Source organism: Xenopus tropicalis, chromosome 3, assembly GCF_000004195.4.
Source record: "Xenopus tropicalis strain Nigerian chromosome 3, UCB_Xtro_10.0, whole genome shotgun sequence".
In the NCBI taxonomy this organism is placed as follows: domain Eukaryota; kingdom Metazoa; phylum Chordata; class Amphibia; order Anura; family Pipidae; genus Xenopus; species Xenopus tropicalis.
Window position 1 is genome coordinate 103,444,268 of NC_030679.2, and position 22,157 is coordinate 103,466,424.

Consider the following 22,157-nt stretch of genomic DNA (forward strand, 5'->3'; position numbering starts at 1 on the left):
CTGTGCAGAAACCAATGGATTGTGTTACAGTGGCTGGCTGGGATTTGCAGCGCTGGCATTCTAATAGGTTCTAGGTAAACAAAAATAAGGCAGTCCTGAAATTGCTGTTTTCCTTAGCTGCGTGAGCTGCTATATTTGTATGTCAGGAGATCTACCATGTAATCCGACTTTGGCAGTGGCAGCATTTCAGCTTTGTTCCAGCTTGTATCAGTACAGAGACCGACGCATTGCAAGCAGCCCCTCGCTCTTTGTTAGAATTAGCCCTACATTCTGCTCTCTGTGCCTCCCAACGTGAAATTGTGCTAGCAAGCTCCAGCCATTTCACTTTACAAATGGAGCGCAGATATTAACAGGAATTTAATTATAATGTGACATTGAGAAGAATACTTTCTTTCCAAATAGAGGACAGGAGGCCAGAGTCACGTACCAGTGCTCGAGAAAAGAAACATTTCACTTGTGCTGACTGGGGAGACATATGGGCTTTTTCATCTTTATGTTTCTATAGAACAGTCCAGTGATAAGCAGGGTACCCCTGGGGTTCATTAACAGAAACCAACATGCAATCACATATAAATTATCTATATACTTGCCGCTGTGCTCTGAATGCATTTAGATTTATAGATTATTATATGTGCTTCTCATGCATTTGCCAAGGGGGTTTGAGCCCATTGATATGAATATTTAGAGGACGTAGTACAGTCCAACTCCTATTGGTAGAAAGCAGTATGGCCTCCATGCAAAATCCCAGTGTAATATGGCTGATTGAAAGCCATGTGTTTGGATAGAAAATCAAAAGTATAGCTACAATAAAAGCTGCTTCAGTGTGTAGCTATATACTGTCACTTTTATACATGTTTTATATGTGATCACAACTTGCCCCTGTATTAAGAATTTCTTGTTTCGTACCATATTTAAATCATTATTCAGGTTACCAAGTTCTCTTGCACTCAGACAGCTCAATACATTTTAGATACAGCTTTTCCATTTAAGATCATATTTTCTTTTCCCTGTTTGGAAAAATATACACATGGCTGTGCAGAGTAAAGCACATTGTTCCATACACGGCTGAGTTGTAACTGATGTCTGTTTGTCATTGCAGGTAGAATTCAGTTCTGAGAAGGAAGAATAATCCACTCGGTGAACCATGACACTGCGCGCGGGTTGTGCCTGGGCTCTGCTGCTAACAGTAAGCACGGTCTGTGCCGTTAGCTTTCCTGAAGACGACGAGCCTATTAATGTTGTAGATTATCACTGTAAGTAGCACTTGATGATAATAAAGTATTTTCATATTATGACATGTAACATTTAAGCTCAGAGCGCAGCAAAATGTTAGAGGTCTAATTCTTGCCCTATTTGTGATGCAGGCTTTCTTACTCTTCCATCAGTTAAGCATAATACATTCTATTAATGTGACTCGATCAGCTGTAGTACTTGGACCATTGCACCATGAAAGTGGCCCTGTCATTTCCAAGGTCTCATGTTCATCTGTGAGTTAGCTGCAATACCTGCCTCTAATTTGACTCCCTTAGATAAGAAGCCAAACCTCAGGGCGTTGAGACATGTCTAATTTGTACTGTTCTGTTCCAACTAAATGCATGCCATAGGATATTATTAGTTGCCATTCTAAATCAAGTCAAGTTTCAGCTAAGCTCAGATCCCAATTACAGCTAACGTTCCTGCATGCATCTAATTCACTTTACTGTCCAAGAGAAGAAATGGAAGCCAAATATACAGTGCCCCCTCTTTGGTACATTGGTTAAAAACTAAGGTTAAAATCTTTGAGGAGGTGCTGTATTGATTATATATTTGCATTTATATTGTGTACTTAGTCAAGCTCACAACTGCAGGTGTCATATTGGTTTTGCTTTATTTATGACCAAACACACTGATCTTTACCCTGATTTGTCCACCAACACGGCAGGCCAAATCATAATAATCTGTACTCGGCTCCTAATGGGGACTGGCAATGGACTAATAAGCTCGGTCTGAAGGGACCAAGTTGGCAGCTTTTATCAGCCCGTGTAAGGTCTGCCTTCCTCAAAATACCCCATCACTAAACTCTATGATTTGTGCATATTTTTTCATTAACACTGTTCCATTCCCCCAGTAGTATATAGTGTGATTCTTGTGGAACTGTAGTTTTATCACAGGTAATATAATCAGAGCTGCTGCAAATGCTACCATCTGATTGGCTGCTACATGTTATTGGACTTGGTGAAAACTTTGTGACTTAACATAAGCCAAGGAATGTCCCATGACTTAGCTGTATGGTAACCATTCCTAACACCATGGGCTTTCATTTAATACCCATTGAAACCAGGTCTCCTTAAACATCAGGAATAATCTAAAGCAGCAGTGGGTCAGATTTGCTGACATTGTCTATAATATATTCATTTCTATTCAAGATGTTGCTATGGGGATTTAGGTTAAACCCTTTTACACCAAATGTGAACAGCTAATCAATGCCGTATATTGATTCCTAGCGCTGTAATCCAGGGTGATGGTGTATCTTATTTTAACTTGCAGATTCAAGGCAATATCCAGTATTTAGAGGACGCCCTTCAGGCAATGATTCACAGCACAGCCTGGACTTTCAACTGATGCTGAAAATTCGAGACACACTTTATGTCGCTGGAAGGTATTTTACCCTTAATCTGTTTATTTGAATTGGTTCTGCTTTCTATTTCTGCCTGCGCTCAAATGTACCATTTGTTACAATATGTCTATATAGGCAGGCTGCTGTGCAAATGTAATTCTTAATATTTGTGCACACAGAACCAGACAGAAATAGTTTTCACTCTCAGTGCAAATATCGATGAAAATTGTATCTCTGGCTATATTAGAAAGGATGATCCCTGTTCCTCTGAATTGAGGTGGTGGTAAAAACATTCTCTGTTAATAAACACATTTCTGTGTTTCCCTAGAACAGATAGTACAGAATGAGGCCCAAGCTTACTATATGCCTAGAGCATTGCTTCTCTGAATATTTGCCTTGATGCATGTGAGTAGGAGCTGTTCCTGAATTATTTGCCTTCCTCTTCTTCATATTTCTAGCTTGCAATATAAAATGCTGTTTGGTTGTTGGGGTCAACTGACCTCAAGCAGACAAAGCAGCCCCACTCACAGAACAATAGTTTTTTTAAGGGCCCTGGACACAGACAAAATAGGTGGGAACTCTTCACTCTACACTGACAACAAACACATGTGCAACCGATCCATTGCAGTGAGTGGCTAGCGGGATTGGATAGGAGCAGAGCAGGAGGGTGGCTAACTGGCAGACATGGAAGGAGTCACGTCTTGGCGCATGTGAGACAGGCCAGGACAAGAAAGTACTAGTCGCAGTGGGCCCCCCAGAATCAGCAAGGGAAAAAGTCCCTTTTATTACAGTGCTCTTGTCTTTGAGACTACAATTTTATTGTTACTTTAGATTTCTCATTTTATATTCAGGCCCTCTCCTATGCATCTTCCGCAAGTAATTCAAACTGCTGCCTGGTGGCTATGAGTAGCTGAATCCAAGCAACCCAGATAGCTGCTGAAATTCAAAACTGCGGGAAAGCTAAATCATTTTAAAATCACAAAAAATTAAGACTAACAGGCAGTTGCTACAAATTAGTTTGAAGGTGAACTACCCCTTTAAAAATGTTGAATTTGTCACAAGATGTTTAGATTCAGCTCAACCAAGGCAAGCAATATGGTGGCTCCCACTCATGTATACAAATATAGATATGAAGAGAAGTAATGTTTAGTGTGATCAGTAACCAGAGCCTTCATTCTCTGCTCCCTGTTTAAGGCACATGAATGGGAAAAAAGAACTTGGTGATAAGTAGGATACATTTCTCTCTGCTGATTGATGGGTTTGTGTATGATCATAGCAAAGCACACATTGCCTGCCTTTAAACACACAATGAAGAAAAGCGATATATTACCCTCTCAAGCGAAGGAAGAACTAAATGAAAGTGATATTCTTTTGAAACGGGGTAAAATGTAATGCAGCCATAACCATCCTTATCCAGACAAAGAAATCCAGCCGGGCTGCAAACATGTGCTTTGTCTGACAAGGGCCCTGGAACAGATTTGTCATGCTATGCATGAATACATTGAAGGGCAGCATTTTTTCTCTTCGTATCCTAAAGTAGCATTTTCTTCTTCTGTCTTCCACAGAGATCAGGTTTATGCTATCAATTTAAATGAAGTACCGAAGACTGAAGTAACACCAAGCAGAGTAAGTGGGTTTTAAAAAAAGAACTATCTTTTTAGAAAGTGGTGGACAAGAATTTCCTGGCAAAAATTAGCATTTGAGAGGCTGAGATTCTACGTGGGCATCAAAATCAGACATGTAGTTATTGAAGACTCCTGAAAAGACCAATGGTTTATTGGAATTACTTATGTTAATATAGGTTATTCCAAGGCAGAGAAATCAAAAACACTGAACCTTTTTCTCAGCATGTACTGCCTACCATTGACTTGAAATGGCACGTGCCATTAGCCTTAAGTTTAGAGACATAAAAATATTACGGTATGGAAACCTGAAAATACCTAAAATATTTAGGTATGGAAACCTGAAAACACAACTGGATCACTTTATCTACAAAATGAAATTGACAGTTTCCCCTTACTTCATGGGTTTTAATTTTCTGGTTTTTGAATTTCTCAGAGGTTGACATGGAGGTCGGGCCAAGCAGACCGAAAAAACTGTGCAATGAAAGGAAAGCACAAGGTGAGTGTTCATAGATCCAAAAGGCCAAATACTTAAATCTTTTGTCACAAAGGCCTTGTAAGGCCTCTTTGAAACCAAGATATTTGTTAAAATATTTCATTGTATGCGTAATGCCATAAAGACTCTAGATAATGCAAACAATGGTTAATTGTTCTTTCAACATCTTATTATTGCTCTCACTTATTATTATTGACTTTTTCCTTCTGATTAGGATGAATGCCATAACTACATCAAGGTTTTCGTTCCAAGAAATGATGAGATGGTGTTTGTCTGTGGTACAAATGCATTCAATCCTATGTGCAGATATTACAGGGTAAGTTGCTGTAGGAGTTGTACTACCTGTATGTATGTATGTGTGTGTGTGTTGTTACTACAATATACTTGTGTGTTGCTCTGCTGATATGACATTCTACCCCAGTCAGTGTCTCCTTGATTTCTATTGACCATTTTTGAGTTGAAATGTATCATTTAAACTGTAATTGGGCAGATTGTTGTAAAATTGTATTTGTACAAATATTTCTTCCCTGCCTCTCAATATAGTGAGTAGTTCCTTGGCATCTCTCTGTCCCACAACTAATCCTGACTGTCCTTTCCGCATTGTCTTTATAATTTGAGTCTTGATATTTTTGTATTATTGGAAACAAGTCATTATTTATTTTACTTTTGCAGTTAAATACTTTTGATTATGATGGGGAAGAAATTAGTGGCTTGGCAAGATGCCCATTTGATGCCAGACAAACCAATGTAGCCCTATTTGCAGGTAAGTTTGCAGTTCTTTGCTTACTTGGCTTGGATAAGCCTATTTGTATCCAAAATCAAGAACTTTAAATGCTGTATGCAGAATATTTCTTGCAACATAGCTTCCTGGCTAATATTGGTGTCTGGGGCCTTAGGAATTAATACAGATGACCCTGAAATTGGCTCTAGGATTTGCTTATTATTTTAATGTTCATTGAGAAACAGTGATTCATGTTTGACATATTGAATTGTGGCCTTGGACACATAGCCCAGCAAGGCTCATCCCTACAATGAGCGCTCCTTAACAAGTCTTCTCTGTCTCCTAGATGGCAAGTTATATTCTGCTACCATGGCAGATTTCCAAGCTAGTGACGCTGTGATCTATCGAAGCATGGGGGATGGATTTGCTCTGAGGACAATTAAATACGACTCCAAATGGCTGAAAGGTACTTGAGACCACACTTCTATTAAAAATGGCACAGAGATGTGATCATTACTAGGGAAGGGAGTGTAGCGTAGCAAAGTGTATTAGCATTTCTCAGAAATATAATGCCTATTAAGCATTCAAGAACCTTTTTATATGACACTACTTGATGCTAATCCCATTGCATTATGATGCATCAGTGTCTTTACTTTAAATCCATTTTTTTGCCTTTTGCAAAATGGTTACTGATTGATTCTCCAATAAAGAAAGAAAAAAGGAGCCTTAACCATGATCTAAATCCTTTGAGAGTTTTGCACGCCATTAGTCAGTACTGAAGACTGTACGATCAATTACACTTGAATCCATTCATATTTATACATTAGGCCAGGACTATGTGGGCTCACAGCTGTGGCATTACACGCATTGTGTTGTATGTATCTAATATACTGTCGCTGATAAAACTATCTTGTCTCATTTCACTTCCAGAGCCACATTTTCTCCATGCAATAGAATACGGAAATTATATCTATTTCTTCTTTCGTGAAATTGCTGTTGAACATAATAATCTAGGCAAGGTAAGTGCAGAATTGGGGATGTTCCAAACTTGAGAGATGCCGTTAGCAATAGAGTACATGGATTCTGTATATACCAGCAGAACATGCCACTGCTTGAAAAATATCAGTCGTTGGTTGGTGTGTAGCAGTGCTATATATTTCTTTACTAAGTAAAATTATACAGTGCGTATATTTACAATTTATTTTCCATCCCTGTAGTAGATAATAAAATAATCATATTGTAGTTAATTAGGCAGAATGCATGCCCTCTAGATAAACTCGTGGTAACACAGGCATATATTTCCCCTAATAACATGAAACATTTCAACACTGGGATTGGTAACTGCCCCCTATGAATATATTTCAGCATATATTTTAAAATAATCTGTACAAAAATATCACCTATTCCTGGCAAAAATCTCCATGATCCTTATTAAGAAGCCACATTGTTTCCCTTTTCAGATTTAAGTTCATAAATGTGTTTTATATTTGAGAGAAGCTTCCGTTGTGCCTCCCAGATGTTAAATATTTAAGTGACACAAATGCAGTCTGTGATACTTGGGCTACATTATAGACGACCCATTGTAAATTATTAAACCATTTACGCATGGTTAATTAAAGAGTGGGGGAAACTGTGTGAACGTTACGGGCTTGCTTAGTGGTGCATTAAACTGGACATTCGTCTGAAGTTAAACAGTGTCTGCTTTCCCGCATCGCTCTGCCACCAGTGCAGATGAAAGGTTGCTGCTTTGCATTCAAACTTAAAATGGGCTATGTTTTATTTAGCAAGCTGAGATACAAGGTGGTGTTTTTACTATGCTGATTTTCATTAGTTTTCCCCCCTTCCCCTTGGCTCTGCTTCAATTCTGCAGGCCGTACACTCTCGTGTGGCACGCATATGCAAAAATGACTTGGGAGGCTCACAGCGAGTGCTGGAGAAACACTGGACTTCATTCGTAAAAGCGCGACTCAATTGCTCTGTTCCTGGGGATTCTTTCTTCTACTTTGATGTTCTGCAGTCTATCACGGACATAATAGAAATCAATGGAATTCCCACTGTTGTCGGTGTATTTACCACACAGCTGAACAGGTAAGAGAAGAAAACTGACATCAATTGAACTACTTTACTTTCTTCTTGTTAGCAAAATAGACTTTGTGGTGGCCCCGTCGACCATCAAAGGTATTCCTTGTTTTTTCAGCATCCCAGGTTCAGCAGTTTGTGCTTTCACCATGGATGACATAGAAAAGGTATTCAGAGGAAGATTTAAAGAACAAAAGACCCCAGACTCTGTTTGGACAGCTGTACCTGAAGACAGAGTACCTAAGCCAAGGTATTTACCAGAGACAAGATTCTCTAAAGATGTTATCTCAACACGCAGCCCTTAATCAGGCTCTTTAATTATATGGCAGTGAACATGTAATTTAGATTTGGGACGTTTTATATAGGTGTTCACCAAGTAACTACTGTGCTATACAGGTAATAAGACCTTATCATGTAGCAGTGTTTCACAAAGGTTTGTTGTACCTATGTATTGAAAATTAAATTACTGGCCTTTATTTAAAAAAAAGTCCCCATATATATTTTATGTAATTAAACAATATACCTGGAGCATAACTGTTTAGGGAGAAGAAAGGTTGGATGTTTTAATCCTCTGCCGATTTAACCCCTCCAGACTGAGTTAGCAGAATATTTGCCAATACATGGGCCCTGCCCAGCTGCCTCCACAATATATTTATTGGGCAGGTTTAAAAATCCCATCGGGCGATGACTGCATTGGAGCATTGGTCAGACCAATTCGGCCTACACACATAGATGGCCAAATCGGCAAAGATCTTTATATGTATGGCAAACATTTTTCCACATGTTTTCCAAATCATGTGTTTGCTTCAGAAATACTACAACAGTTTAATAAGCTGGGCAGCCATGGGGGAGGGGGGACAATGATTTCAGTTAAAATTGGACTGAAGGGTCCATATTTACATAGCAGGTAAAAGATTAGCTTGGTATAATACAATAGTTTTAGTTCTTAAAGTGGCCATGCATGGGCTGACATTAGATGCAGACTCCAGAGCAAGTTGGCAGCCCATTGGCTCATGTTTGTGCAGGACTTTCAAGGGATGGTTTTCTTCAACATGTAGTTTCGATGTCTAGCTTTACACAAGAAGAAAAACTAGGGTTAAATACCTTTTTATAGAGAAATATAGCTTGTATTTAAAAGTTTATCACTTCATGCCATTACTGTTCCTTTAACATGAGATAACTGGTCGCACTTTTGCTGCATGAATTTTGGGCATTGTATAAATAAAGATGGTGCTCCTTGTGCTCTGATACGGAAATTAACAATTAGAGTTCTTGGGCTGTATTTACAATATGATATCTAGATCTGAGCCAATGTTTTAGCATGAGCACTTATTAAACTGATACAGTAGATGTTTCTGAAGTCCCTGCTGCTTTGCATTCCATAATAAGATGATATTCCTTTTATCAGACCTGGTTGCTGTGCAAGACATGGTTACGGAGAAGGCTACAGGTCCTCTACAGAATTCCCTGACGAAACCTTATCTTTTATCAAGTCCCATCCACTGATGGATTCTGCCATCCCATCTATAATTGAAGAACCTTGGTTCACTAAAACACGCGTAAGGTATGCAGCTCGAAATGCACTTTAGTATTTTGTGACCACAGTTCAACCCTTAAAGGGTATGCATTCATTGTACACTTTTTTCTTGTCTACTTAAAGGTACAGATTAACTGCCGTAGCAGTGGACCACTTGGCAGGACCTTACTTAAACTACACAGTTATGTTTGTGGGTTCTGAAGCTGGCGTTGTATTAAAGATCCTAGCCAAGACAAACCCCTTTTCTCTAAATGACAGTGTATTACTGGAAGAAATTGATGCCTACAACCGTGCAAAGTAAGTAACCCACTGTATTTCCTTTGACAGTGTGTGTCAGACATTCTGTTCTGTCCACCAGGTGGATAGCCATTGTTTCCACTTCAGAAAATAGATGTGGCAGACTTTGCTGGGTTCAAGATGTCCTCTAGAACATCTTATGCAATGGTGAAGGGTAACAAAAATGTAGTAAGGTCCTGATGGTACTCAAACTGCCATTTTTTTACTGTTTGTTTTAGGTGTTCTGGAAATAGCGAGGAGGACAGAAAAGTTATTTCCCTTCAGATGGACAGAGATCATCATGCCTTGTTTGTGGCTTTCTCTGGCTGCATTGTCAGACTGCCTTTGAGCCGCTGTGAGCGATACGGATCATGCAAAAAGTGAGTGCAGTTTGTAATACTGATGTTCTGACAATTTCAGGCTTCAAGCAATCCGTACTGAGTCTCTTTTGCTTCCATGATTTTGCAGGTCTTGTATTGGTGCAAGGGATCCTTATTGTGGCTGGCTGAACCATGAGTCCTGCGGAAGAGTGAAACCGGGCATGTTGTAAGTAAAATTTCTGATAAATTGGCAACCATACTTTTTGTCCGCTCCATTTGAGCTAAATTTAATCCAAGGATTATATTTTCCATCAGAATGCTTTAGAGACGGTAAACAAAACCCCTAGCATGTCAAGTAAATACACTCTGAATTCTAGTGGGAGGTATAGCATTGCATCTCAAGAGAGTTCTATTAATTATGACAAAACAATTCTCTTGTACAAACAAGCATAAATTGGTTTTCTGTGTTTACACAACATTATGCTCTAGTTGGAACTTGCTGCTCTGATGTGTTTTTCATTTACACTTGAAGAAGGTGCAGAGCACAAGTTTCTGGCTCTGCTAATATTTGATTTACATTCCATTTTTTGTCCTTTTTGTATTATGCAGTTTTGGGTATGAACAGGATGTGGAATACGGCAACACAGTACAGCTTGGCGACTGTCATGGTAAGAATCTGCATTGTGCACCTAACAAAATCCTTCTCTAATCTGTTTTTTTTTCTTGGGTGTTGCTGCATTAACCTAAGTACCAAAGGCAAAACCTTCTTATGTATTTGGCTACACACAACATCTTACAGCATAGATACCCAAGGAGTTGAGCCACAACTGCCAGCATTTATGTGTGAATAATGGAACAATATAAACACTGCACACAGGGGGCATGGTTTGGGTAAATTCTTCTGTCAGGAGCTAGTGCCTTAGCGTCTGTATAAAGATCACTTTCCTGCCTGTCCATGAGACACTATTTTTTGGCACAGGGAATCAACCAAAAATGGCACTAACTCCCCATTCCCTGATATTTAACCAATTGTACTGCTGGATATTGGGTTATCCCCTTTAATAACATTGATAGAATGAGTCTGCCAGCCAGTTGGTTAGATTCTTGGCCATAATTATCGTTAGTCTCCTTGATTCCCTTCAGTAAAAGCAAATGTCAGGACAGTAGTTCCAACTTAATTTGAGTCAGCTGAGAAAAAGAGTTTATAAATGGATTGTATAGTTCAACAGAAGTGTGTGGCAGTGCAGCCCTTGTATCCTGGTTGCCGATTACATAAAACCCAAATCAGGTTATTAGTTGCCCCCAGTATTTTGTTTGGTGGATCATCCTTGGGGTTCACAAGAGATTGTTTTGGGCTACAGTGCACTGATGATAGTACAATGTGGTCAGATGTGTTAGACTATATCTGCATGGGTGGCTGACATAAAGGCTCTGTTGAGTTGCACCGCATAATACCATGAATAAATAAGTACAAGAGAATTTATACACAAGCCTTATTTCCGTTGCACATGTAGAATATAGGAGTTTATTGCCCTTTGACAAACAGCTAGTAGAGTGCAGATTTGATGCTTGTTGTCCAAAGACAAAAAATAGCAAAAAAAAAGCTGAAAGCATTTCTTTTCTTTATTTTTTTTATTTTTCAATTCACAAATTATAACTTTTTTGCTTTCTTTTGGTTACTTTTCACTGATTATCTGTTCCTTTAATTTTAGACATTTTGCCTACTGCAACTACACCAGATTACAAAATATTTGGCGATCCAACATCTGGTTAGTTTTTATTAATTTTCTTGCCTTTTCTTTTGGGTTCGGCATCTTCTGCTCTCTTGCCCCTCTGATCTGTTCCGCAGTTGGCAATTTCTCATTACTGTGCTTTAACTCCATGCACCCACTGGTAACAGAAAGATGGACCTTTCTCCTTCCTTTTCTTCCAGTTAGTTATTCGCCTCTGTGTAGCTGCATGTTCCCTATCATTGATTGATTGAACGTCAGCTCTCTTTGCTAAAATGCAATTTATTCTGTGACATTTCCACAGCATGAAAGCCAGCCAGCTTTCATTCCTTCTGTCCATGCATTTGTCAATACCTGTTTTGCATTTATTAATGATAAAGGACAGCACCATATCCATGAAGCATCTTTAGAGACAATTACCCATTTACTTAAAGAGAAATTGACTCTTTTTCAAAATCCAGTTTCCCTTAAAGTTACTGTAAAACATGAGGTGAAATGGCTTTTTGCATGCACAGAACATTCCATGTTTGTATATATAAATGTGAGCAAGAACAGCTGTATAGCTGAGCCTTTTTATATGGCTGAAGAGCTATTTACAACCATTGGCTACTATTACAACCAATGTATACATAATATGGCCACCCCCCTCCATACATAGAGCTGTAAGTATGCAGAAAAGGAATGTCCTGTGCACACAAAAAGCTATGACCCTTATTAACTTTTTAACAAAAAATGGATAAGCCCTGTTTGCAAATAGGGTTTATTTCTCTTTTAGCTGTCTGCTGCTAAGCTTTAAATGTGTGCCTTTTTATATTCATTTTGGATAATAATACAAAAGTTGAATACAAGAGTTGAATCAGTTTTCAAGCTTAGGCTTGCTGCTTTCTCCAGCCAAAGAATTCCTTTCTCTTTTCTAAACTTGTTCTTATAGGTTGTGTATTGTGAATACAAATTAATGAATATCTTGTTTGCTACCACAGACATTGAAGTTCCTTCTACTTCTGTAACCACCACAAGTAGCCCAGTTATTTTACCTAAAGTGATTGGTTCCTGGAAACCCAGAATGACTGGCTCACGGAAATTTATATACCAAGATGACCCAAACACCTCAGAGTATATTGATCCGTTAACAGGTGTCCAAAAGGGTAAGGCCTTTAAGGGAAACACGGAAATCTGAGTGGAAACCTAAAGCTGTTATAAGATTATTTATATAGTAAGACAATTAAATTTAAACCTACTTTTAATTCTGCTTAATCCAGTGTTGGTTGGCATGAAGATTAGCTAGCCTTGGCCCTACAACATTAAGCCAAATGGGATGGGTGGTATGTACTGTTATAACATAGGCAAAGAAAACATCAGTACATTAGACACGTAATGACTTTAGAACTATATTTCTTTATACTCTTGTAGCTCAAGAAAATTATTTGGACCAACCCGCTCCAAATTAAATGGGAAATTTATAAATGGGTTTTCCAGTACGTTCTTTGTATCCATCCATCCACAGAGACAAATAGCATTACAGATAACACAGATCATAACTTATATATATCTCATTGGGAGATGCTGTATTGCTTTCCCCAATGCTGCCATTCTGCCTAGACTATAATGGCAAGGTGCTGTTCAATCAGACAACAAGAGTAGTTAATCCCAGACATATATGTATATTTACAGACGTGCAGAGAAACAATGTTTTCTGCTTGCGGTATTGAATGTCCATAAATTATATCAATAATATATAAGTACTAGGTATAAATCAATTTTCCATTTTAATGCTGCTTTGGGTGGGGAATGGGTGGAGATGATGGAGCCAAACCAACAATGGAGGAAGCAGGAAACCATACCCCAGGTTACACACATACTGCAATGGTGAATTCTACCTTTCAATATCAAACTGCAAATCAATTAATGATAAACTGTGGCTCAGGTTTCCCCTCAGACATATGGCAGTTCATTTTCATTTATGTATTTTTAAGTTATGTTTATTGTTTCTTTTTAATTGTTTCATTTTTATTGTTTCATTTTTTATTGTTCCCATTATTTCTTATTGGCTAAGAACACTCCAAGTAGTTTTAGTAGCCAGCACCTTATCTTGACTTTAGCTAAAATAATCCCTTATAGATTCTCACTACCATTTTTTGACTACCCATGTAGCATATATATTAAAAGGTCAGTTCACCAGAGGGAAGAACACCCCCACAAGTGACTAGGGAGCTCTCCTCCAGTTATCACCCTTCTCTATCTTATCCTAAAGCTGACCACTGTCGTGAGAATAAATAGGTTTAACTTGACATATGAAATCAGCAGTTAAGTGATATGATCAGTGAAGCATGGAGAGGCACTAGGCACTGTGTCACACCATAGGGACATGTGTTCCCATGTTGTGACACCAGGTACAGAGCTAATGCATTAATGACCTGCCATTGTATCGTATTTAACCCTTCCTATTCTTTGGGACTGGTATTTATATTTATTAAACATACAGCTAAAAATGGCCATATCAGCTTTTTTGCCACAATCTAGACACTGTCCTGGCAATAGGGAATATTACAAGGAAGCCCCAGAGCTAGATTTACGTGCACTTGCCTCATGTAACAAAGTTGTTGATTGTGTTGCTTATAAGGCTTAAATAATTGTAACTAACTTGCCATGTAGAAATAAATACAGCTAAAAGCTGTACCAGATAACTGTACCAGCTGGAGCTGCACCAGATAACTCTCCATTACAGATACATTTCTACATGCATTAATTGTGAAATCAGGATTATAGTACAGGTATTGAATCCCTTATTCAGAATGTACAGAAATATGGACAGGCCATCTCCCATAGAGTCCATTTTAGCAAATAATTTTAACTTTTAAAAATGATTTCCCTTTTTATCTGTAAAAACAAAACAGTACCTTGTACTTTATGGTGACTAAGCTGCATGAATCCATATTGGAGGCAAAACATCCCTATTGGGTTAATTTAATGATTTTTAGCAGACTTAAGTTATGGAGATCCAAATGTCAGAAAGATCCCTAATTTAAAAAAAACCCAAGCATTCTGGGTAAAAGATCCTAGCATATCACGCAGCACTGTATAAAGAGAAATGAAGCATATAGTTAATAGAGTAAAGACCACTGTTTATTTGATCATTGTTACAGATTTCTGAGTTTGAGTATTTTTGGTTTTGTTTGTGTCTTGGTTTTTATTTATTTTTTTTATTTAATGTTTTGTTTGTTCTTTTAAGCACTGCCAAAACTTAATAACCCTGAGCATTTAGCTCTAAATGTTCAAAGGCCTTGCCTCTAACAAACGCTGGTTCCCTCTGTATTTCTCTTAATCATAAGTTCCTTTGAAGGAATGGAAGTCTGCATGTATAGTCATACACTAACTCTCTTAAGCAGTTGTTGTTTCTGATTTTCTATGTCTGTGGTGGCTAACATACCTTTTTACTAACGAAGAGATTTTAGTGACAACTAACCAAATATTCTCCTTTTAGGTTAAGAAGTTGCATATAAATCTGCCTGTGATTAAACTGGACCACTGCATGTAAAGTGTTATACATGTGGCGATCCATCTGTTAGTAAAGGGAAAGGCATTTTCATGAGATTTGCCGCCTGTGGGTAGCACAGTTTTCCCACGGGTGACAAATCTCCCTGGATGCCAAAGCCCTTAGCATTTGCATGCATCTCAGTATCCCGAACTACAAAACAGGCACACCCTTTTTGCCCTTAGTATTCCTAGCTAGTGCTCTCTCGTGCCACTGATCCTTCCAAGCCTATCCCTCACTCTGCCACTTTATACCTCCATGAATCAGGAATGTGAGAGATGTGGGGCAGTCCTTATGTAGCCACAAAACTGCAGGTTATAAATTGATCACTGAGGGTGCAGAACCAGCTCAGTATAATATAATAATAAATACAGCATCACAAGAGGCTTTCCAGTGACTGACATTTTAAAACCTTGTCTTCACTGGATAACATTGTGCTAGTCTGGGACAGACTAGAACTCATAGGCATGTGCTTCTTTACCACCTGTATTTGTCCCAGTTTAATGATTAACTAACTAATTGGCACCATTACAATTAGTAAGGGATATTACACTGCACAAGACTTTGTGACAGTCGTGCCCATATGATGTACTTTTGAACCATACCTAGAATGCCCTGTGTACACAAATATAATAAATGAATTGTGGACATTATCAAGATATTCCTTGCTGGTGACAAGGCCAGAGAAATATATCCCAAGAGGGGCTGCATATTTATTAAAGGCTACTCTCCAACTGTTTTTTGAGCAACATGTCGCAGCAGCCCCAGAGAATCTTTGGCTGCTTGAGGGAGTAGTTGTGGTTCAGTAACAGCTGGAGACTGCAAATTGGACAGCATAATAAGTACTACAACATCTTGCCTTGCTATAAACACAATATACCACAGTAGCTGTCTCTTCTCACAAAAGAGCTATCTCTTGGGGTGGGTGGGGGCTGCTGTGGTTGTAAAGGATCTTTGGTATACAGTCGTCCATACTTGAATATCCTGAAAGATAATGCAAATCTAACAGCTGTAATGGGTACAACAGGCAGAAAACATACTAGCACTGGCCTAAGGGTGCCTATATACGCCAAGCAGTATTTGTACTGGACACTCATGTTTCGGTACATACAGCTGCAATAAGATGTACGTACATTACCCAGCTGTTGTGTTTCAAGAGACCTGAATTGTCATTGACCATTTGTCTGTTCTGCAGTTTTCCACCAGCATTTGTGTTTGTGTGCAGTTTTCCTGTGCATTTAACAAAACTGCACACAATGATCCCCATGTTTGGTACGCCTCACATGCACATATTTCCGCATCTGTCATCAGGATTGTGTTTTAAAAAGGCATGAATATTCATGGGCATTTCTGTGTGCATTTTTTTTTTCTTAACCAGCTGCTGCGTGACAAGAAGAGAAACGGGAAGCTTAGGAAATAGCACTTATGGGCACCGATCTTCATATTAATCCCTAAATTGGTTTTATATTAGGAACATCACTATCATTTAAAAGCTTATGGCCAGAAGTGGGGGTTAGGAAGACAGATAAGAATTGGGCTTTGCTTGTCTGTTTAAATTCAAGATGGGGTTTATTTATGGCGGTGAGGATGGATAAGCAGCAGTTCTAGATTGGAGGAGTGTGAGAAAGCTCAGTAACCCACTGCATATTTACATTTTGACTGGGGAGGAAGCATAGCAGTTCCTATAAGAGTAGCGTTGGATAGATTAGGGCAGCGGTGCCTAGTAGTCCAGTAGCCTTTAGGACTAGATGGTTGTAGATCAGTTATTGGTGTGCTGGCAGAGGGCCTTGGAATTCGTACTTCAACCGTGAAAATGTTTTGACAATCATCTATATTAGAAGTGTGAATCTTACAATCCACCAGCTGAATTGAAGTTTAGCATCAGTTAGGGAAACATGTAGCACACAGTATGACCCTTAGGATATCTAGGCCAACAGTAAATGTCATCTGCCTTTCATTATGTGTATGTACCCACAGGTGTTTTAACATCTACTTTCATGAATTTTTTTGTGATTCTATACCCAATACCTCACTTAAGTCAGGTACTTACCTGATTTAAGATCAGTTTTAAAGTTGCTTTTACTTTGCCTGTAACTCACTTTTATTATTTAGATATGTGTTTTCGTTTGCACTTCTATTCTGCATTTCCAGCCTTATCATCATCTGAAACAAAGTGCTGGCTGGGTGCTGAGGTCAAAGACCACAGTGCCATCTAAAAATGTTCATTCCATGGCTATGTCCTAATGCTACTAATAATTAAACAACAAAAACAACCAGATTATACATCATCCCTCAAATTACATTTGTTAAAGTTCACCACTTACATTCAATTATTAATGCACCCTCTTTACTAAAGAACTTCATATATACAATATGAACTTCAAACCTTCAGAGGCCAAATTGCCAAAATAGAAAAATACTCCAGTGGGTTTTTGTATCCAAGTTTGTGTAAAACATATGTCCTTTTTATCTGCATATTTGTGCTTACTCAAAAGAGCAAAAGCTGCCATACTAGTTGCTAGATAAACCGATAGTTCAGCCACTAAAGCTTGTACGGACCCATCAGGAGAAAACCACATCTGCTACCCAAGGTGGTCCCCACCCAATGGGATTTTACAAATTTCCCAGTCAATACAGAGAAGTAGGAGAGGTTATCAGTTTGGCCCCTATCATAGGACATAGGTGATGGAATGAGCGCAAGATTCTTTACTGATTTTAACTCCTACTGGTAAATACCTTTTTCTCCCTTAATGGTGTACACATTCTTTAACTAAGCCTTACTCAAAAATATGTCTCCCTTTCAACACCCTTCATTCTCAAATGGTAAACCACTGACAATTGTCAGTATTTCATTAATGTTGGTTTTCATCATGGTTTCCACATGGACTTGAAATGTAATAGAGATAATCTAAAAATAATTTTTTCTAAGAACTGTCCATGTACTGTTAAAGGCGTGTTGCTGACTTATAGATCCTCCCTAAAATGTTACAATTTCTTTTTTTAGGTGTACGGTGGGAAGTACAGTCAGGAGACGCCAACCAAATGGTCCATATGAATGTTTTGATCACCTGCGTTCTTGCTGCTTTTGTGCTCGGAGCTTTCATCGCAGGAGTGATAGTTTACTGCTACAGGGAGATGTTTGTAAGGAAAACAAGAAAAATCCACAAAGATGCAGAGTCTGCTCAGTCCTGTACAGATTCAAGTGGAAGTTTTGCAAAATTAAATGGATTGTTTGATAGTCCAGTTAAAGAATATCATCAAAGCATTGATTCTCCCAAGCACTACACAAATATATTAACTAGTAGAAAGGAACTGCCACCAAATGGAGAAACCAAGTCTATGATGATGGACAGTCAAGGACAGCCACCTGAACTAGCGGCCCTTCCAACACCCGAATCTACCCCAGTTCTTCACCAAAAGAGTTTGCAGCCCATAAAAAACCAGTGGGAGAAAACACACAATAACTTAAACATCTCACGGAAAGAAACACCTCTTAAAAGTCCTCAGTTCTTTCCTTCCAGCCCTCCACCCCATTCACCTTTAGCTCATGGGCAAATACCAAGTGCTGTTGTTATTCCAAATGCCACCCATGACTACAATACTTCCTTTTCAAACTCAAATGCCCACAAATCGGATAAAAAATTGCATAACCTGGAGCACTCTTTGGGAAAACAGTCAAGCAAAAGAGACCACAGGCGCTCTGTTGATTCAAGGAATACATTAAATGACTTTTTGAAGCATTTGAATGAATCTGCTGGAAACCCCAAAGCTCTTATGGGAGATATTCAAGTAACACATCCGAATGGTCACCAAGTTCCACATCAAACTTTAATGTTAGATACAATGGGCAACATGTCTGAAGTTCCACCTAAAGTTCCAAACAGAGAGGCATCTCTGTATTCCCCATCGTCTACTCTACCAAGAAACAGCCCAACAAAAAGAGTAGATGTACCGTCAACTCCAAATGGGCAAATGACTCCTATAGAATCTCAAAGGAGCTATCATAAGAACTCTTCACAGAGGCATTCAATATCAGCCATGCCTAAAAATATGAACTCACCAAATGGTGTTTTGCTTTCAAGACAGCCAAGTATTAATCGAGGAGGGTATATGCCTCCAAGTCCCAGCACAAGGATGGACTATATGCAAGGGACGCCTATAATAGTGCACCAACAGACTTCTTTGTCACGGCAAAGTAGTTATACAGGGCATGGAACCCTTCCTCGCATGGGGGTAAAAAGGACACCATCTATTAAGCCAGATGTGCCACCAAAACCTTCATTTACTTCACAAAATACATCTGTAAGACAGCTGAACAAATATAGCTACTAAGAACAATATTCTTGCTTAAAGCAAATAAGGTTATGACGTGATGTTGTAATACAGACTGTGCAGGCAGGTGCCTAGTCATTCCCAAACAAAGTGGCCAAAGAAGCTCTCTTTAGTTTGGCAACATCATGTCTTGCCACTCACAGATAAAGTCCAACGAGCAAAAGAGCAAAACAAAGGAAAGTGCTGGTCATTTAATTTCTTTTGTTTGGCGCAGTGTGGAGATGTAGCACAACACATGCTACTTGAGGGGTTTTTTGTTTTTTTACTGAAACAGCACCACATGTAACGATATACTTGAAAACTGGCTTCATTTCAAACCACCACCGTGTGTACCCATCCCATTTAATGTGAACGTTTATTGTGTATGCATTCACCTTGCCTCTTGCACAAGTGTCACAAAGTTGTCTCGATCAAAGTTTGTGTTAAATCTTCCCACTGTCTCCAGCCCATTAATTTCTCATGCACAGCATTTTCTGTACTCCACCGATACACCAGATCTTAGTATTTGCTATTCATGCATGTGTCACAAACGGGCCCGTACCAATTCTTGTTGCAACTCCTATGCTATGCAACTGTTAACACTGAGCATGGCAGAACAAACATAGGATGTACTTCCATGCCATGCAGCACTGTTTGTATCTGGGAGAAACAGAGCTGCCTTTACTTTCCGATAAACATGGCTGAACGAGGTACCTCCCATAAAAACGTAAAGATTCTTAGTAAGGTTATGCTGCTATTTAATCAATATTGTGTATTTTCACTGGAAAAGCTACTGAGGATCTTTAACTAGTTTAGTGAAAATAAAAAAAAGGGGTGAATTATGTTGCTGGGATACCATGATCGGAATTGTTGTCAGTTTAAGATAAGCGCCAGGTAAATTTCCCTGTTTCTATAAATGCAGCCCTTAATAGTGGAACATTATTACGGTTCCTAGTTGCCATAGGTATAGTGAAGGTGAAATTGCCACCGCTCCAGTACTAAGTTCAACAATAGTGCAATTATGTTCATTTCATGTTTTCTGAGTGTTTTAAAAGGTCATGCAGGTAATGACAATGTTCTGTAAATAGATGTGAGGATACCCGAATCTGTGCATTTTGTGCCTTATTCATGAGAATACAATTACTGTAGCCTGTCAGAGTGTCTTCGGTGCAGCGTATTATCCGAGTGTCAGATCCATTTTGACTAAGTCCTTTCAACCACTAAATACAATAAGAATGTAGAAGGCAGTCAGAACTACCATGTAGCGGGAGAAACTCTCCGATCAATATACCATCCTAGAAATGAAATACAGATTTCTGAGCTAAAACAACACCTGCTAAAATTGGTGCAAGACATTTCCAAGATTTGACAGCAGAGCGGCCTGTGACGGATATTCGGCACAGATGGTTATTTTAGCTGAGAAGATGCACATAAGCATATTGTTTATTGTACATAGAATATGCTAAAAACTGAGGCTGGATTCATTTTATTCAAGAGAATGTCCATTTTTTATTTGTAAACTGACAGGAAACTAAATCGGCTTATTCTCTTGTGTAAATTCGTCTGACAGAAAGTATTCACTTGTCTTGTTCATGGCCAAAGTTGGGGTAATGTTTTTATAATGAATGAATACCCGTTATGCAATTAGCCATCCATTTTTTCAGTTACAAAGGCTGATGATGTGCGTTTATGTTTGCAAAAGAGTTAAGAGCACTTGAGACTGAGAAAAGCCAAACCAGAAAACCTTTTAACCCGGGTAACTTTTTACTGCCTTGTAGATCGTAATGTGAGTTCTATCAGTATTTATGTTGATGTTTCTAACATTCAATCTAGGCAAACATTTCATTTAATTAAAAAAAAGTGCTTTATCCATTTGTGCAAAGGTTTAAAAAAAAGCAGATTGTAACTTTTTTTCTATTGGTCCAACATAGAGAAGTAACCATGAAAATAAGTTGCTCTATCCTGTTCTTTAGAGTCCTTTAAAGGGTAGATATCTTGTATTGTGAATGTGTAAATAATTCTGTACTATTTGGGTTTTTAACACCGCATGTAAAGAAAAAATAAAATATCCAAAATATGAAAGTGTGTGTGTGTGAATCGTGAATGGAATGTTTCTGAAGTGCCAATAATGCACCTGGGCATGATCCAGGGATGCCAATATGACCCCATGCAAAGGTACAAGAGTGACAAAATGACCGGGTCTGGGTTCAAACACCTAGCCCATTTGTAGGTGGTCATAGGCACACCAGCTGACTTTGGCTGTACATAACGACTCAATGGTTGATTAGCTGGCTCTGGTAAGATGGCTTATTATGAAAAGTTATCATTGGCTCGTTGATGCCGTCCCCAAACTGACGGTGCCTATACCCGCCATTTACAATTAATCGTTTGGCCTGATACCGCCCACAAATAGGTGGCCACATTGGGAGAAGATCTGCTTGGTGACCTGCCAAACGAGCAAATCTTAGTGTATGGCCACCTTAAAGGCATATTGTCATGATTTGTATGGTGTACTTTTTATTTATAAATTAATGGCTGTGACACCCTGGGAAATGAAGAATATGGCTAGCCTCGTGAAATTTCAATGTAGGATTCTGCTGGAGAAGCTCTATTAATGGATGTGTTTTGAAAAAAAAAACATGTTTTCCCATGGCCATATTCCTTTAACCCAATATCTGTCTGGAAGCCAGTCAGATGTCGATCAGGCAGTTTCTGCTTCCCATTTTCCTCTTGTTGTAACCCGAGGGCCAAACAACTAATATTGCCTACCTTAAGGTGCCCATACACTATAAGATCCGCTCGCTTGGCGATGTCGCCAAGCGAGCGGATCTTCACCCAATATCCCCACCTACGGGTGGGTGATATCGGGTAGCAATTAGCTTAAAAAAAAAATAATCGGATTACATTTGCGGCCATGGGGCAGTCGGTTCGGCGACC

General features: G+C 38.9%; 1 protein-coding gene and 1 long non-coding RNA gene across 8 annotated transcripts in view; one reads left to right on the forward strand and one right to left on the reverse strand.

Annotated features, from left to right (window-relative positions):
• Positions 1-21,302, forward strand: part of sema6d (semaphorin 6D) — a 238,976-nt gene extending 217,674 nt beyond the window's left edge. For 2 of the 6 annotated variants that reach the window (XM_031897617.1, XM_012958562.3), the window contains 18 exons: positions 1,100-1,253; positions 2,527-2,638; positions 4,162-4,222; positions 4,655-4,717; positions 4,929-5,030; positions 5,387-5,477; positions 5,782-5,901; positions 6,366-6,454; positions 7,306-7,523; positions 7,633-7,764; positions 8,923-9,078; positions 9,175-9,348; positions 9,567-9,707; positions 9,796-9,873; positions 10,257-10,315; positions 11,360-11,416; positions 12,358-12,522; positions 17,914-21,302. In XM_031897617.1, the coding sequence (XP_031753477.1) occupies positions 1,145-1,253; positions 2,527-2,638; positions 4,162-4,222; positions 4,655-4,717; positions 4,929-5,030; positions 5,387-5,477; positions 5,782-5,901; positions 6,366-6,454; positions 7,306-7,523; positions 7,633-7,764; positions 8,923-9,078; positions 9,175-9,348; positions 9,567-9,707; positions 9,796-9,873; positions 10,257-10,315; positions 11,360-11,416; positions 12,358-12,522; positions 17,914-19,241 (3,255 nt within the window). In that variant the 5' untranslated portion in view covers positions 1,100-1,144 and the 3' untranslated portion in view covers positions 19,242-21,302. The remainder of the gene's footprint in view (positions 1-1,099; positions 1,254-2,526; positions 2,639-4,161; positions 4,223-4,654; positions 4,718-4,928; positions 5,031-5,386; positions 5,478-5,781; positions 5,902-6,365; positions 6,455-7,305; positions 7,524-7,632; positions 7,765-8,922; positions 9,079-9,174; positions 9,349-9,566; positions 9,708-9,795; positions 9,874-10,256; positions 10,316-11,359; positions 11,417-12,357; positions 12,523-17,913) is intronic. The other 4 variants (NM_001126680.1, XM_012958564.3, XM_012958563.3 and 1 more) reach the window with 4 other exon arrangements.
• LOC105946762 overlaps positions 1-22,157 on the reverse strand; it is a 192,944-nt gene that overhangs the window by 13,682 nt on the left and 157,105 nt on the right. The gene's annotated exons all lie outside the window — the stretch shown is intronic.